Source organism: Calonectris borealis, chromosome 1, assembly GCF_964195595.1.
Source record: "Calonectris borealis chromosome 1, bCalBor7.hap1.2, whole genome shotgun sequence".
NCBI lineage: Eukaryota > Metazoa > Chordata > Aves > Procellariiformes > Procellariidae > Calonectris > Calonectris borealis.
Genome location: NC_134312.1, coordinates 125,938,279 through 125,955,715, shown reverse-complemented (window position 1 = coordinate 125,955,715; position 17,437 = coordinate 125,938,279). Strand labels below are relative to the sequence as shown.

The 17,437-nt window shown below is 44.3% G+C and overlaps 1 protein-coding gene across 5 annotated transcripts in view; it reads left to right on the top strand.

Moving 5' to 3' along the window:
* Positions 1-7,634, top strand: part of LOC142093298 (NADPH oxidase 2) — a 51,822-nt gene extending 44,188 nt beyond the window's left edge. For all 5 annotated transcript variants that reach the window (XM_075174376.1, XM_075174359.1, XM_075174352.1 and 2 more), the window contains 7 exons: positions 317-446; positions 1,275-1,367; positions 2,819-3,072; positions 3,349-3,511; positions 4,353-4,499; positions 5,679-5,803; positions 6,504-7,634. In XM_075174376.1, coding sequence (XP_075030477.1) covers positions 317-446; positions 1,275-1,367; positions 2,819-3,072; positions 3,349-3,511; positions 4,353-4,499; positions 5,679-5,803; positions 6,504-6,630 — 1,039 coding nt within the window. In that variant the 3' untranslated portion in view covers positions 6,631-7,634. The remainder of the gene's footprint in view (positions 1-316; positions 447-1,274; positions 1,368-2,818; positions 3,073-3,348; positions 3,512-4,352; positions 4,500-5,678; positions 5,804-6,503) is intronic.
* Positions 7,635-17,437: the final 9,803 nt, after the last annotated feature.

Genomic DNA, 17,437 nt, shown 5'->3' with positions numbered 1-17,437 from the left:
TTATTGAAGAAAAAGGTAGGATAACTCTGAAAAGAATGAAGCTTTCCTATTGTGACCACTCTCCTGGAAATGGTAATGGACACACCTCTCAGTTCCTCGCCTGATCTTGTAGTCAGTATTTTCCCCTACAAACTTTCCTCCCCGTTTATATCATTTTAATAGCAATTTTGTGGGTTTATTAGAGCAGTAAAGCTGTATCAAAGCTGTAGCACTGCAGAAGTCCACAACTCCACATAGAAAAGTACATAAATAGAATAACAATAAGGGGCAGATACCTTCATTTTCATTTCATTGACTTAATGATTTTTTTTTTCAGGCGTATTGTACGGGGGCAGACAGCTGAGAGTCTGGCTGAACATAATCCAGAGATTTGCTACAAGAACTTCACTCACTGGGGAAAGAAGGGGGCTTGCCCAATCCCCCAGTTTTCAGGGAATCCTCCTATGGTAAGAACAGTTGTCTTGAGTGTAAATCCAATTTAAAATGTTTACAGTTTACTCTTTTTGTTAAATAACATATGCACTTGCTGTAGAAAAGCAGCTACGCAACCCTCAGCACTCTTCAGTGGCAGCTTTCTTTAAATGAAGTGATAGATTTCGACACAATGGATTACAAGCAGAAATGGACTACAGACAGACAGACAATCCATTTCCAGTGTGCCGTAAAACGAGCACAATTAACAGGCAAAGCAAAAGAGCAAATTGCATCTGAGAACTGTTCACCCAAAATGTATTTAGTGGCTTGTGGGGATTCCTAGAAAGTGCTATAATCCACATAATAAATAGTTTCACATATTAGTGGACTAATGATCATTAACAAAAAATCAATGCCTCTGGAAAGGCGACATTAAAACTTCAGCTTTTATTGACTAACCAGGCTGGTTGTTCGTTCACATTTCAGACTGAACCGTTAACAGAAAGCAAATCTTTTCCTGCAATAATACAGACCTGAGTCAATAATACATTCAGAGCTTTACTCCACATTTCACTTAGTTACCTTAATTTTTAGACAGAGACAAAATCACTCATAGGAAAATACCTTTCTCTAACTCTAGTAGCAACTAAAAAGCCAGCTGCAACTCTCAACAGAGAAAGCAATTCCCTCTCTGACCAGAAGTAATTTTGAAGGTGACATATCTCTTAAGGGTTCTCTATTCTGGTTGATAAAGAACCTACATTACTTGAATTTCACGTCTGCTCATAGCATTTCCAGGACTCGGTTTAATCTAAGTTGCCATCTTCATCATCTGACTTCTCATTTTATTCTGCTTACAGACATGGAAGTGGGTGGTAGGTCCCATGTTTTTGTACCTGTGTGAGAGGTTGGTGCGGTTTTGGAGGTCACAGCAGAAGGTTGTTATCACAAAAGTAAGTGTTGATGCTACGCTTAACACCAGGCAAAACATTACCAATTTTTCCAAATGGTGCAGCAAAGCCAATGGCTCCTACATGACAGACAAGGTTATCAGTGAAAAGCCTCTCCGGAATGTTCTGGCTGCTATCATGCAAAAATAATGCCAACCTCTAACATATAAATGTAGCCTGTCTCTAAAAGAGAGCAAGAAGATGAAGTTAGTTAAGGCACAGGGCTGAATCTTAGGAAAGAGAAATTAATTTTCTTTGTATTGAGTGAAAAATTCCACAGTGTAGAAATTCCACATCCTTAAGAGCATTTAAGATACCAAATCTTTGTTTTCAAAACTACCCAGATATTTAGGAATTCTGATTTTTCAGCAGAACAAATGACTCCTGAAAAGGAGAGTTAGGGGGTGCCTATTTTGTGCAGCCAAAGCTAATGTTGAGCTTCCATTCCCCGTGGTGTGTTGCAGAGATATTAATGCTGGTTCTGAAAGTTTGACAGCGAAATTAGCATGGCGCTAAGCTCAAACATATAAAAACTACCCTGGCCTTTCTCAATGTAATTTCCTCACATCGCACTGTGCTGCATCTTGTGGACATACCCTGTTCAAGTCATAGCAGGACATGAGATGTCTCTACCGTGCCCTGGCATGATGTTGACATGTTGGAAGGCTCCTATATACTAGTGTGCTTTTTGGTAATTTTACCAAAATATCTCTGAGCCATTTCTACACCATATGTCTATGGCGTCTGCTTAGTTCCCTGTTGGCAGAAAATTTCTTCCACAATCCTAAGGACTCTTATTAATACCTACATTAATAGATAGAGAGACTTGATTCTCCCTCTTGCAAATCTCTTCTGAAAATTGAAAATAACCTTGGCAGACAACTTTAGGATTAAAAAATCGTAGTGACGGAAATACTAGCCTTGCTTCTAAAATATTGCTTCTGTTTATACTTGGCTAAAGATAGGCAGAATGCAAATGCCCATATTATAGGTCCCACCCAGCTGTAACACCAAAATATCAGTTTCCAGTGGTACTATTTATGCAATTCCCTATCTGTATGATAGCCCTATGATTTTGCCCCTATATATACAGTCAAATTCATTAACACTGTGCTCTGTGCCACTGTGTAAGGTGCATCTGGAATTAACAATGTACATGCATAGATCTGGTGATGTGTTACAAGATGTGCCATTCTGACCTGTCCCTTTTGGAGTAACTGCAAGCATGGTGTGAAAAAATACTTCAACCAAAAATGCAGCATCTTCTGCAGTCTTTCATCTGGCTGTCAGGTGCTGTTCCTCACTCCCTGTTCTGCTGGGAACGAAGTTTCACCTTCTTTCCCTGCTCACATAGCAGAGGATGATATTAGTGATGAAGGATGTAGATACATCCAGTGAACAGTGAAGACAGACTTTTTCTTTTCCCTTTTTTCCCCTTGTCCCTCTCACTATAGGTGGTCATTCATCCCTTCAAGACAATTGAGCTCCAGATGATGAAGAAAGGCTTCAAGATGGAGGTCGGGCAATACATTTTTGTCAAATGTCCAGCAGTGTCTAAACTAGAATGGCATCCATTCACATTAACCTCTGCTCCAGAAGAGGATTACTTCAGCATTCACGTCCGTATCGTAGGGGACTGGACAGAGGGCTTGTTCAATGCCTGTGGATGTGATAAGCAAGAATTCCAGGAGGCATGGAAGTTGCCCAAGTATGTACAAAGAGTCTCCATGGAAAAGTCAACCACCGATATGATAGTTTAAATTTTGCTCAACCAGTTTGGTGGCACTTGTGATACAATCCTTAACTACTTCCATCATAGATATGGGCCTTAGATGGCTCTTTCCAGTTTCCTCCTATCAACCCCTGATTAATATTCAACCCAAACATGCATTGGAGCAGACAAATACCTTACCTTTTTATTGTTATTTTAAATGGTGCTAATAAATATTCACTACTGATGTATTAAGTGTACTTTCAATTTCAGGATAGCTGTGGATGGCCCCTTTGGAACAGCGAGTGAGGACGTATTCAGTTATGAAACTGTTATGCTTGTTGGAGCTGGAATAGGGGTCACCCCCTTTGCATCTGTACTCAAGTCTGTCTGGTACAAATACTGCCACGATGCGACCAACCTAAAACTCAAAAAGGTGCGTGTCCTTTTTCCCAGAACCCATGTAATTGTTCAAGGGCTGACAGCCCAAATTAAAACAGGCCCAGCAAAGCTGGTCTGGCTCCAGACATGCATGAGTCCTACAAAAAGAGTCCTACAAGTTACCTCACAAGACTAGTAGGCAGGGAAGCGGGAGGGTCAAAAGCAAAAACATAATAAAAGGAGAAACGGCCTACGAGCAAAATCACACATGCAAATCCTGACTACGGCCCTGGGGATTTCCACTTGCAGTGGAGATGCTGTTCAATCTGCGTAAGAAACACAAAGTCCAAGGCACTAATACAGCCCGTGCAAATATTGCATTCCTTTCCTAAGCACAGAGAGAGCAACTTTACATGAGTGCCAGAGCACTGCTACCATCCTCCTCTCACCTCCTGTCCCTGGAAACTCCCTGTGCAGAGGTGCAGGGTCACATTCTGCAATTATGGTCATATTCAGAGAACAGAACTGGTTTTGTTACCTGCTTTAATTTACCTTGCTCACCAGCAGACAGGAAGATAGAATCTACCTCTCAAACATTAATTTATGTCCTAATAAACCATTTTACAAGGATGTAAGTGGGCAAACATCATGAACTAAAAACGTAATCCGCTGGTGGAAGAGGGAGAGATGTTTCCTTGTTCTTGCAGTCGCTCATTCTGCTTCACAACCCTCCTAGCATTAAAACTCCTGAATAGCTTTGATACCGGCCTACCCATCTAGTGAAGTGGTCAGGGCAATTTCCACAAGAACTCTACAATCCTCATTCTGTCAGCAGATGTAAACCCAGAAACCATAAGTGCCTGTGTCCCCTGACAGCTCACTCTTGTCTCTTCCAGATCTATTTTTACTGGCTTTGCAGGGACACCCATGCCTTTGAATGGTTTGCGGACCTCTTGCAATCCCTGGAGGCTCAAATGCAGGAGAGGAATAACGCAGAGTTTCTCAGCTATAACATCTACCTTACAGGCTGGGATGAATTTCAGGTAACAACACGGTGGAAAACATCGCTTCCATACGCTCTGAGGTTGATGTTAGTGTGTTATGTTTTGATAAATGTTCAAATGGTGTTTATCGTGGGCCTCCATCTGGCTCTCAGAGGTTTTAAATGCAGACAGGCATTATCCGTCAGAAGGTACACGGGATCAGCTGCTAATGTGCACTTGGACTTCCTTTCTGGTTTACTCTGGCTGTGCACTCTGGGAAGCAGTCTTTCCTCACAGCAGCAACCCCAGCTGACCATGCAAGTATCTCTAACAGCTTTTGGGACTGGAGAAGCTAATGCATGAGATTTGAGCAATGGCAGCATATTTCTTTCAGGACTCATGTCATGAGTTCTCTGTCTGATCCCACGCATGTAGGTCACTGTAGGGATACAAAGGAGCAGCCAGTTGATAATGTATGACTGACTCAGGAAAGGTGCTCACTCTATTATTTTTAGTGATGTTTTATTTTACCTATACCTCACCGTTGCAAAATTCACCATGTGCCTGAAGTGCTGTAGCTCAGCTAGACGGACAGGGAGGGGTAGGAGTAAGGTAGAAATTTATCACACAGGCAATGGAAAAACAGGAAGGAAAGAAGAGAAGTCACACAATTCTTGCTTGGAGAGAAAGTTACCTGTAACTTTTCGGCATATAAAAATGCTGCAGAACTCCACAAGACCTGAACTTATGCCTTTAACCACATCTCCTCCTCTTCCTGGCTCTATTTACCTTAGCTGGTCTAGGTGAAAGTTACACAGGGAGGTGGACAAGACCTCCTCATACGGATCAAACATCCCAGAGATCAAACTGGCAGGACTTCATTAAGGTCAAGGGAGTTGTATTATTGTACCTGAAGGGAAAGTTTTGTTTTAATTTACAGCTTTATTTTACAGTTCTTAGACTAAACCAGTTCATTGCAAAAGAAACTTAATTAATTGCTGTGTTCAATGCTTCATAGCTTTAACTCTTGAGATCGCCCAATCTGGGGAAAAGGGGGAGATAGACACTGATAGTCAGGACTTTACCAATGTTAGCTTTCCTTGCTAAACACCATAAATTCCACATTCTCAGTTTGGAAATAATTCAGTGTGTATTAACACTATTTTTTTTTTAAGAGGACATAATGCTGCCATATCTAACCCTGTCTTTACGCTCTCCTTTGTGTTTCATTTCCCACAGGCCACTCATTTCGCAGTGCATCATGAAGAAGAGAAAGATGTGATTACAGGCCTTAAACAGAAAACCTTGTATGGAAGACCTAACTGGGAAAACGAGTTCAAAACTATTGCAGGGCAGCATCCTGGGTAAACCTGTACAAATTGGACTCCCTCTATCTAAATGTCATAATAGCACAATCTTGTTCCTTCGGCTGATAAAGTTTGAGGAGCGTTTTTTCCTAACAACCTCCATGTATTTTCTATTCTTGTTTCAGCCATGGACATGATCTATGTCTTGACCAAATTGTTTTAACCTACAATTTTAAAAAAAAAAATCATCCCTTTTTGGTGAGGTACTGCATAGAGTGTTTAATTACTAGAAGTTGTTTTAGAAAAAACATACCCCATCATTCCAGCTGAAATAGATAGGAGTATCAGGTGACATCTAAATACCTCCAAAAATATTTTCTCTCTCAAAAAACAAAACCTGAATATGGATGACCGTTAGCTGAGCACCCAAAATTAGTAGGAAAAAAACAGAACAGTTCCTTTCAAGAATTTGTGCTGTAAGCTCTTTGAAGCTCTATTTTCTTGATTCCACTGAGGTCAATAAACCTGTCTTCACTGACTTCTGCTGAGCTGAGATTTAGCCCACCATTTGTTTTAGAAGGAGCAGTAAGTGCCTAGCAAGTTTTAAGGGGTTATAAGTTTTAAGGGGTAGACATCCAGTTCTACTTTAGTTCCTGTAATTGAGAAAAAAAACCTACAGAACATAAGATAGATCTACATGAAGAACATCCAGCTGCTCCATACCTAGTTCCTGACCATATTTTCATTTTCTTAACAGCTCCAGAATAGGTGTTTTTCTCTGTGGACCTGAGGGCCTTGCTGACACACTCAACAAGCAGAGCATCAGCAACTCAGAAGCTGACCCACGAGGAGTACACTTCATTTTTAACAAGGAAAATTTCTAACTCCCAGCACATAGGAGTCATTCAATACAAAGTCTAAAGACTGGATCTCTTTTTCTATTTGGAGTCTGGGAAGGACAGCCCAGCTTCTAATCTCAGCTACATTAATGCAAATCCCTTTGCTTCTTAGGAATTATTTTGGCGGTAGACTAAAAGAGTCAAGTTTTGCCTTAGGGAAGCGTGCATTGCCCTCCGCGTGCTGGCAGTTTAGCAGAAGTCTATTTTCTTAGTCTGTGTGAGGGGATTTCTCCTCAATTAACTGCCTTTATCCTCCTGTTATTCATAATAACTGCTGAAGGGTCTAGGCAGCCATATGCATTTGGGAGCCAATTCACACGGATAAAGCTTAATGCTATTAAACAATAAAGCGTTCCAGCATAATGCTTGCTATTAGGAGACAGCTTATCCTGGCTACAGCCAGTCCCTGGAATAAGGCGGGGTTAGGGAAGAGTGACTGGGAAAGATTGTTCCTTAGAAGAGGAAATCTCCTTTGTGCACCAGCGTCTTTCAGGCTTCCAAATACAAGCATAAACGTCTTGTCCAAGAGATAGCACAGGCAGCTGAAAAGCAGCCATTCCTCTTTAGGAAAGCGGAGAACTGGAAAGGCACCACCTGGACTTCTGAGCGCCACCCCCACCCCAGCTGCGGGGGGATGACGAGGACAGAGTCAAACCAAGTCCTGCACCCGGCACTCTCAGTTTCACATCTTCAAATTCACGGTGCAGGGATCCAAACAAGAAGAGGCTTGTGTTTTCAAGGCTGCCATTTCTGATTTTCAAGGTTGACAAAACTTGTTGCTAAATAACTTAATGGGTATTTTCTGACGCATTCTTAAATGCATACAGTGCTTTTGGCCCTATTGTTCAGCTGTTCCTCTTTGATGGTGAAACAGGTTTGAGAAAGCAAAGATCACGTGGGCAGTATCTAGAATAGCTATGAATAAGGTTTCTGATGTGTACAAGACACCCATACATAGCACAGTACTTCTGTATGTACATTACAGGTAACAGGTTCTAAAAAAAAAAAGGAACCAAAACTTTTAATACCAGCAGCAGAGAAAAAAAAAAGCATTAAAACCAGCAGCATAGAAAAAAAAAATGAAAAAATAAGTGCAAAAAGCCTTGAAAAAGCCACAGTTTAGTATACCATGGGTCTCCTGTTCAGCCCAGTCACCTGCTTACTGCCTTTTTAACTCCGCAGCCAAGCCTTGTGAGAGCTCCTACACAGCACGAGACCTTGCTGACAGGTTCTTACAGTCACAGAAGAAAGTGGTGGCCTCCTCCGGCAATTTCAGACAAGTTTGTGTAGCCATCTGGTTGCATGTAGCATATTTTACACCTCAGCTCGCCAGACAGGATGTGTTCTCCCTTTACATGATTTTAAAACGTTATCCAAGCACTCCATGCTACTTCAGAAGGACAAGTTACCAGTTCGTATTTATTCATATCAGTTTCTGTGAACTGTTAAATGACACAATGAATTATGTCAACATCTGAAGGGAAGGAAGCCACAGTTGGCAAATGCTAGCAAAGATGGGGAATTTTTCAGTTCTTTCCCTCAGAAGGGCCATATTTAAATCCACTTTGAATGGATTTCAAAACTCTGTTTGAAACACCCTTATTAAATCAGAATAGAGTTTAAGCACAATTAAATAAACTTTTTCTGTGGAATAAAAAAAGTGCTACTGAAACATAACAAGGCTCTTATCCTGTGCAGAGAGCATTGAAATATTTGGCTTTGATTTTAATGGAAATACGATCAGACTTCTATGCTGTTAGAAAGTGGGCAAGGAGGAATTGCAAGGGGTCTAATGAAGACAGCATATTTATCATGTGAAGAGTCTTGGAGGATGTGTACTTTAATTTACCCATTAATTTTCTAAACATTGCCATATTTGTTCTTAAAACTCCAGGCACCTTTCCTTACTCAGCCAGTTGTGATGACACTCCCTGACCTGCTGCACACTTGTACCAGGGGTTGCTTGCCTGGTCTATAGCAGTTCCTCAGATCAGTGGTTTAACTGGTGACCCACCTTAGACACTGACCTTTTCGTAATAAAACATCTTTTACAGCACTTACATTAGATATAAAGCCCATGCTTGTGTTAAATTCTTAGTCAATTGTGGCTGCGACACCACCACAGCTTCTCAGGCAGGACATACAGTGCTCCTCATTCTCCTGGAGGAGAAGGCTAGGGCAGCTGGCCACAGGTGAGCTTATAGGACGGTCCTGTTTTGTGGCCAAATGCCACTGCTTGCAATCTGACCATTGCTATCAGCTGGGCCTCTCGCTGAAAATTTCCTCCTTCCATGTGTTTGGGGATTTTCTCTCCTGGGGGCGGGGGAAGGGGTCACTTTCACAATACACCCATTCTTTTGCTATCAAATTGCTGGGTCCAAAGTGCCTGCCCTGGAAACAAAGGGTGGCTTCTCACCTTTGTTTGAGAAACTGCACATGGTATTTAGCAGTTTAGGCAACGCTACCTGGCGCCATGACCCTGCTGCAGTAGCACCAGCAGGATTTTCTGAAAGGCAAGGATGTCCCAAGGTTGCTTCTGCAGACAGCATGGGGAAGCAGCATGAGGGGGATGGCAGTGAATGGTTGAAGGCAGGACTTGAGAGAGCCCCATGTTTCATTGACGAGGGTCAGTTGCCACCACAAAACTCTTCCTCCCATCTTTACTAAGCTCCTGATTCGCTGGGTGCCAAAGTAAATGAGCTATTGTGCTTGCTCTGGCAGAGCTCTGCCACTGCCCACGCTTGCCGGGGTCTCCGGGCACCCTCCAGAATCATCCCCACTTCCAGTGGGATCTGAACACTCCAAGCAGCTCTCCCATTAAGGCTGTAACCTTTGGTCCTAGCTCTGCCTCATCTGCACTGATAACTCTAAAAGAGGTAAGAACCTTTTCGCGCTCCTGACACCATCAGTAGAGACAGGAGCGCAGCCTGTGTGACCTCATGCTGTACTTGATTCTACAAAGTGGACTGACGTCTGATCTGTCCTTCCATCCAATTCCACAAACTCCCTGTTCAAACGAAAAATGCTCTGCTGATGGCAAGAAAAGCCAGTTGTTGTTGAATTACTAAAATAACTGCTTCAACTAATGGAAGCAATTAGGAGTTCAATTCAAAGTGATTGAAGAGAAAAGTTGGTCTCGCTCACGGCCTCAGTTCAGCGAGTTTTCCTTCCTTCTTATGTAATATTTTCTCTGTCTTCCCATATGTAGTCATCTGAATTAAGCAGTTAATTAATTCACCAATAGCCTTGATTTACAGGCCACTATAGTTAGTCTTACAGTTAAGGACCCTGATCCTCCGAGGTGCTGCGCAGCTCCGGTTTCCATTGGTCTCATCTTGATTTTGGAAACTGGAAGGGGGCTCTGGAAGAAGCATGGTACCTGGGCATATCCAGATAATACATTCAAGTAAGACCTTGCTATGTACTGGGTCTCATCTAGTCCTCCTTCCCTCCCTGCTACATACTTGCAAAGTGTGTACACGGGCAAATGAAATCCAAGTTTTCTTAAGTTTTAACCTACAATAAAAATGCTACTCTGCCTGTTCACCATAGTGTATGTCCCAGGGGAAACCACCCTGGTTGCAAAATACATCTTCCTCTTTTCAGTCTTGTAAGACTTTCTCTGCTGGGTGGGGACTTTCTGCCTTTCAGTCCTCAAATGGTGGGTTAAACCAAATTAGAAAAACAAACAAAAAGCTGCCTGTGAAACACAAGGTACTTTTGAACAAACAAGAACTAATGTTAGGATCTCACTATGGTACTTCTTCTCAAGATCCTGCTCTATTTTGGAGTGTTCTTAGCAAATTAACGTTGATTGGTTTTATTTTTTCATCTTTCAATGAGTTCTTTGTAGAATTCATAGTCAGGTGTAAGCCCTGACACCTCAAACACATAGGTATATATGCTCAAAGGAAGTTAGGAGCACACATTAAGATGCTAATGGTTGTAAGCATTGGCAGGATCAAGATCCTCATGTCTGACTGCATACAACAGTGTCAGTTCCACAGACACAAGCCAGCGTAGCTATTTTGCATGAGCCACACATTCATTTTTGCATTTCATATGCATCCTAGCAGCCCGCTGGTCTCATTTACATTCACTACACATAAACCAGCCCAGACCAGCAGCAAAATTAATTACAGTAGAGTGGAAAAGTGTTGAGAGACTTGCTGAAAGCTTACAAATGCTTTCCGCTAACTCCACGCCCTCCCTTTCCACTGGTATTCTTCTGCCTGGCTAACCCATGTATCTCTGCCCACTCAGCTACTACCGAATTCTCTCCGTTCACCCTCTTCTACCAATTGCTGCTGTTGCCCCTTCACTCACCCACTCCTTCCTGCTCCTCAGCTCTGCAAGTTTCCCGAAAATCTCCAGCTCCCACAATCTTTTTGCCAATTTTGCAAGCCCTTGTGCCCACTGCAAGTGCAGGGAGAGGCACCAGGGCTTCGCTCTGAGCTCCAAGCAGCGCAGCGCATGTCTCGCATAACATGATTCAACTGCAACCTCCCCTGTCACTACAAATAGACCAGTGCTGTAGCCACCTCTGCATTGCCCAGACAGACTGTTTTGGTCCCCTCCCAAAATATTCTCTCCCTCTGCTTAATGATTTTTATTTTAAATTCTATGATGAAGGAAATTTATGAGCTGCTCTGTTCTAGTATTTCAGTATGTGTGGGTCAAATTATGTACTTTTATGCTGTAAAACATATCTGCATTTGACCCTACATTTCATTTGTATTAATCAGAAATGAGGGAAATGGCCAAAACACTCACTCCCCCCAAAACATCCATCCACCCTGCTGAGCGTTATCATAGAGGGAGGGAGGGAAAGGCCAGTCAAGGGCAAGTCAGACAATTTCTCTCCCTTGGAATTGATGCTTTATAATTCTGGCAACAGTTTACGAAGTGCCCTGCAAATAACTCTTTGGTTGATTTTGTTTTGTACTTGTAGCTCGACTGGTGTTAAGACCAGAAAATATGCAAATACCATTTATCATGAGTTTTATGGCCTTCAGGACAAATGGATTGCAGAGACATCTTTGGTCAAGTCACCTTTGAAGTAAAGTGTAGATGCTTCTTATGCTGGTTTTGTCTTTTTACACTCCTGTGGAGTGGACCATGCAAAAGTCCAGGGTCTGCACTGCAGCTCTGTAAGGTTTCTCTCTGAATGATGGAGAGCACTCAGAAAATTCAGGTGGAATTTTCCTGGGTGCAAAAATGGCATAGGGAAGAACTGGGACAGGGCAATTGCCACCATCCCTTTGCAGTTAACAGGCCAAAATGTAGTTGTCAATACTGGTGTTAATAGCAGGGCATTCTGGCACAGCAAGAGCCCAGTTTCATATCACAGACTCTCCACCCTTCTAGACCAAAGAGATTTCTACCCTGCAGTGCCATGCAGCCAGGGCATAAGTAAATGTCCCTGCAGGATGACCCAAGGCTTGGCAAGTTCCCATGAACCGCTAATGAAGACAGCTGCTGCTGTGGTTTTATCACCCTCTCTGCCTTTTTCTCATACTTCCCTTTCATCTGTGACAACCAATGCTAGCTCAAGCCCGCTTTCAGGTGGCGAATTCACACAAGCCCTCTAAGACCTGAACCTTGCTCAGACAGCAGCAAGGAAATAATCAGCAAAGACTGACAAACCAACTGTGAGAAACGCTTTCTAGAGCAAATCCCCCTGAGAAGACAGAAAAGGAGCCCTGTAGACTGTCAGCAACTACCTTCTGCCTCAAAATTATGAACGTTCCTCTCATCTGTTAACAATTCATGAAATACTCTCACTGGGGTATAGTGCTACAAATGGTTAAGTCAATATATGGATCATTGTCCATCACTGTTGTTCGTCTCACATGCATAAATTAAGCGGTCAATAGCAAAGACCTAACATTACAAACCAAAACAAATAATGATAAAAATAGTGTGTAACGGACAGCAACAGGGGTGGCAATGAAATCCTGCTTACAGAGGACTAACTGATGCTAGGTTACTCAACATTACTTCGCATTCACTTTACAGGAAACCTCTAAAGATTATAATATCTGCCATAGTTATTGCTGCAGCTGGAAGCAACTCCTTTCCCTGCCATTTCACACCCTCTGAGGCAGTCAGCGAAGCCCATGTGGCAAACACAGCTGGGGAATCTTGCCTCAAGTTACTCATTGCTATTGGTAATTTAATGACTGCCTTAATGCCTTTATTTGCATTAATCTGTCAGACATTCAGCTGGTACTGCTATAAAAGCCATCGTAATGAATGAAGTGACCATTTGGCGACTGCAGGTTTGTCTGCGGTGTGCCCTCACATCCCTGCCTGGGGCATACCAGCAGCTTTTCCCCAAGCAACCGCTCTGAATAATATCTGCTCCAGGATAACCAAAGTGATATGAGTGTGGGTCTGAGCTTTGCGTTACAGGGCCAGTACATTAGTATATTTAGAGCATTTGCCCGTGTTCCTTGTTGATAGCCTGCAAGAAGACAATATCCTATTTAAGCCCTTTATGCACTGACTCCTTCTCTGCAGGAACTTGTATGCCCTAAATCCTTCCAGGGTGGTGGGGTGGTTAACTATAAGTTAGCAGGATACAGGTATCAGTGATAGAGAGAAGATCTCTGTAGCAACATTTGGGGAGGGGATCTTGGGGCCAACAGAAAGGGAACAGTAGTAATCAGGGAGGGAGATGATGAGAGCCACTACATGAGCCTTGGCTTGTGAGGCTGGACAGGAAAACCAGCATTCCCTAACGGTTACACTGCAAAAAAAAATCTGCATTTCTCAGACTTAGTCAGGGGGTGATAGATAGAGACAACTTACTACAGGAAAATTTAACAGGTACACTTACATTTATGTAAGCAACAGAAACAAGCCCCAAAACCAAGAAAATGATGCAAGTCCTCATGTTACTTTCAAGTCATTTGCAAAGACTAAGCTGTAACCCATTAATATGGCCACTTCCCCTTTAGAAGTAACAGATGTTCCCTCCTTATTTAGCTAATATCAGCCATTTAATTTGTTTAAAGACGCTGGGCCTTCCCTTCTTGCCCTACCAATGGACAAAAACACGGTTCATCGCCAGCTAATGGGGACAGCTTTTGCATTTTGTAACCACACAAGGAAACTCTATCAGCAGTATCAGTTGCCAGAGGGAGCTAGCAAACTGCTGCCTCACGTGCCGAGTAGGTAGTTACTCCTGCCAAGGAAAGTGTGAGTGGGAAAGGTTGCGCAAGACTGGCCTTTGCATATCTTATAAATGACACAGACACACAAGCTGCGAAGGGAAACTCTCACCTTGTTTGTCTTGTTCTCCACCCAACTCAAGAATACTCTCATCTTTTTAAAAAAACAATCAAAACAATTTCTTGCTAATATAACTACCAGCCCTTCTTCTCTTCCATCTCTTACTGAGAAAGTATTTCATACAACTGCCGATGCTCCCATTTTCATCTTAAACCTTCTCCTCTCTGACTTCTAACTCAGTGCAACGCTCAAAATGCTGTGACTGAATTTTTAAGCAGGCAGATCCCTAACCCTCTATTGTTGTTGTCCTTGACCTATCAGTCAGCATCAACATGCTCAGCCATGATCTCAGAGATCCTCATCTCTATCCTGATCTTGAAACAACTGTTGGGCTCAAATTCCTCTCTAGGACCACTGGTTTTGGGGTGGCTAATATTGCTTCTTTGCATTCCTAGGACTGCCTGCATCCATCCATTGCAGTCTTCTCTTTGCAGTCAAACCGAACAGCTTTCAGACAGTAGCTGGGCTTTTGTTTTATGTTTGAATAACATACAGCATAGTGAGGCATTGCTCCCAACTTAGTGCTTCTAGGTGATGCAGGGATAACATCGTTAAAATAACAACACTACTACTACTATTATTATTATTATGGAGAACGAGGGTCATATATTTCCACTGCTACTGTTTGAGCAATTCTTAAACTAGGTTTCCAAGCTAGGTTTATTTGTTTAATCTGTTTTCCTAAAGAAATGAGATAGAAGCCGAGGGAAGGAACAAATATTGAAAAAGAGAGGGATGGAAACCAGGTTTCTAAACTCAGCTGCATGTCAAGGTTGGTCCTACAATTTGGAATTTTCCTATCATTTAAGTGGCCAACCTATGTGGAAAAAATAGATACATCTGGAGATCTATATTCTTTCTTAAGTTTCTGTTTCAGCTGTTGGTGTTTTCCCTGCCCCTTCATATGGCCTCTCTTCTTTGCTTTTCTCCATTTCACGTTTGGCTTATAAAAGAAAAAACATCATGCAAATTTTTACGAGATTGTACGGCCCCTCGATCAGCTCCAGTGGGTGAATGAAGGAGGTTGGTAATATATAACATCAATTCTATTTTTAATTCCCCAACATTTGTTCAGTACCAATAGAGATCACTACGGTTGCAATCGAATATATGAATGGCAGTTCTGTGTCTCTTCTCAAGAGAAAGTATTTTTAATAGTAGCAACACTGAAATTAAAAGTATGTCATATATACTGTTAAGCATGCGTATAAAAAGCTTACTTTTACGAGGCCCAACAGCTAATACAAAAATAGCCGAAGTCAGAAGATGGGCGGGTGATTGTTGCATACACAGCTCACAGCTGCTGCCGCTGCCGTAACTCCCGAATTCCCAGTAGGGAAGTAAGAAGGGCGCCCGAGGGGTATCTGTCAGCTAGCAATGACAGGCAGTTTGCAGTCTCATGTTTCCTGGAGGCTACGACAATTTCACAGAAAACATACGTTTCAAGAGGAATGGCATAACCCTAACTGCCCCACGCTGTTTGGTAAGAAAGTTACTGTTAGGTGTTAGTACTCCTACTTTTAAGACTACAGGCGGGGCATTTCCACCTTGGTTGTTTCCCATGCCAGTGACTGGGCTTGACCGCTCTCCCGCCACCTCTCCTTTCCACGATTCCTCGCTGCCCGGGCCGGCACTGGGCCCGGGCCGCGGGGTCACCCATCAGGCCAGCCCCCTCGCCAGCAGCTGCCAACGAGCCCCCGAGGCAGGGAAGCACCGGGCTTTCCTAACGGGCGCTGTGAAACGCAGCTGGGCGGGGCAGGGCTCATCGCGGCAGCGGTGTCTGCCGGCTACAACGGGCTCGTTCCCACCCGCAGCCCAGCCCGGCCAGGCCGCGCTCTTCTTCCTCCGCGGCGGGGGTGCCCGGGCCGGCCAGGGGAGCCAGGGGAGCTTCGGGCGCTCGGCCCCGGGCCCTGCCAGCGGCCCCGCCTGAGCCACTGCCGGGCAGCGCCGGGCCGGGCCAGGCCCGACCCCCTCGGCCCCTCGGCGCCCCGGCCAGTGGTGGGCTTGCCGCCAGCTGGGGGCGTGCTGCCCCGTCGCCACGCGCCGGAGCGTTACAGGCCCCTCAGGCGGGGGAGACGTCCGGGGACGGCTCTCCCAGGGCCCGGCGGCTGCGCCTTTCCACAGGCCGGCGAGGGGACCGCACGTACCCTCACGGGAGCCCGAGCGGGGCGGGGGCGCTGCGGAGAGCTCGGCCGCGTCCTTCCGCGGCGCCACCTGCCGCCGGCTTCCGCCCTCGACCGGGCCCCGGCCCCGGCCCCGGCCCCGGCCCCAGGCCCGGCCCCGGCCCCGCTGCTCCCTGGCTCCCCTGCAGGAGCATCGCACCCAAGCGCTTGCAAAATCCCGAAAGGCAGCGGCTGCGATGGCCGTGCCGGCCGTGAAACCCGGAGGTGCAGGCGGCCGGTGTGCGCTCAAGCTCTAAGGCAGTCCGGTCAGGATGTACTGCCCCGAAGCTGCCGTAGCCGGGAAATGGGTGTGGGATGGCAGCTTTGAGTAAGCACCCAAGGTGCAGGGCGGGCACCTCCAGTCTCAGCTAAAGCCCGGCTTGCCAAGGCTGTACCGCCCGCGTTAGCCCAAGTTCAAGGCAGCACAAGCGCTCGCCATATCCCCCCCCAGCGGCAGCAGAACCGCGTGTTCAGAGGTTTGTGTTTGCTTCGTGTGGAGCAACTCATGAAGCCCAAACTGGAATGCATGTATTTACCAGCTCCTATCCAGATAAAGCCAAAATTTTGAGGGGGGGGGGGGGGGAAGAGGCAAATGCGTAAGTTTGCTTAAGGTATCAGAGCAATGGTACAAAGAGCTGAGCTTGGAAGATGTCTTGACCGATCCCTAAGCCTCTGCTGATCCAGATCTAAACCTCAAATTAAAACCACTCAATTTCTTCCCTTCCAAAGCCAGCTTTTGCAAAGTTGTTCCCTACAAACAATCATTTCAATTATCATTCAGGGGACCTATAATGAGTGCCATGAAACAGGCAACTATAATTTGTTCACAAAATTAGCAGACCATCTAGCTACAACTGTGGTCCCAGTTCGTCTAAGATTAATTTCCTAAAATGTTCAACTCAGGCGTGAACACTATATAGCTATTTACAGCACTGATCTGTGAGGTCCTTACATATTTTTGAAGACATTTCAAACTAACAAATGCCATCACTCAAAACCCTGCAGTAGATTCTTGTGTGATTTGGTCAGACCAGTTTCAACAGCCATTGTAGAAGCCCACACAGAAAACAAGTTATTGCCTGAGATTGGATAAAGTAGTGACTGCCTCAAGCGGAGTGCTGTGAGTACCAATAAAGGCAGTCATATCCTTGCTGTCACCCAGCCCTCTCACTTCTGCTGGCTAATATCCAAATGCTAAATTGTATTATCTCTGGCCAGGATATTTGTTTGTACAAATGCTGTTGGAGCACTTGTTTTGATACCTAGTCATTGCTGAAGTGGAAATAAGCAACAAGAGATGAAATTCTAAATGAACAAAATTATCTATGTATGAC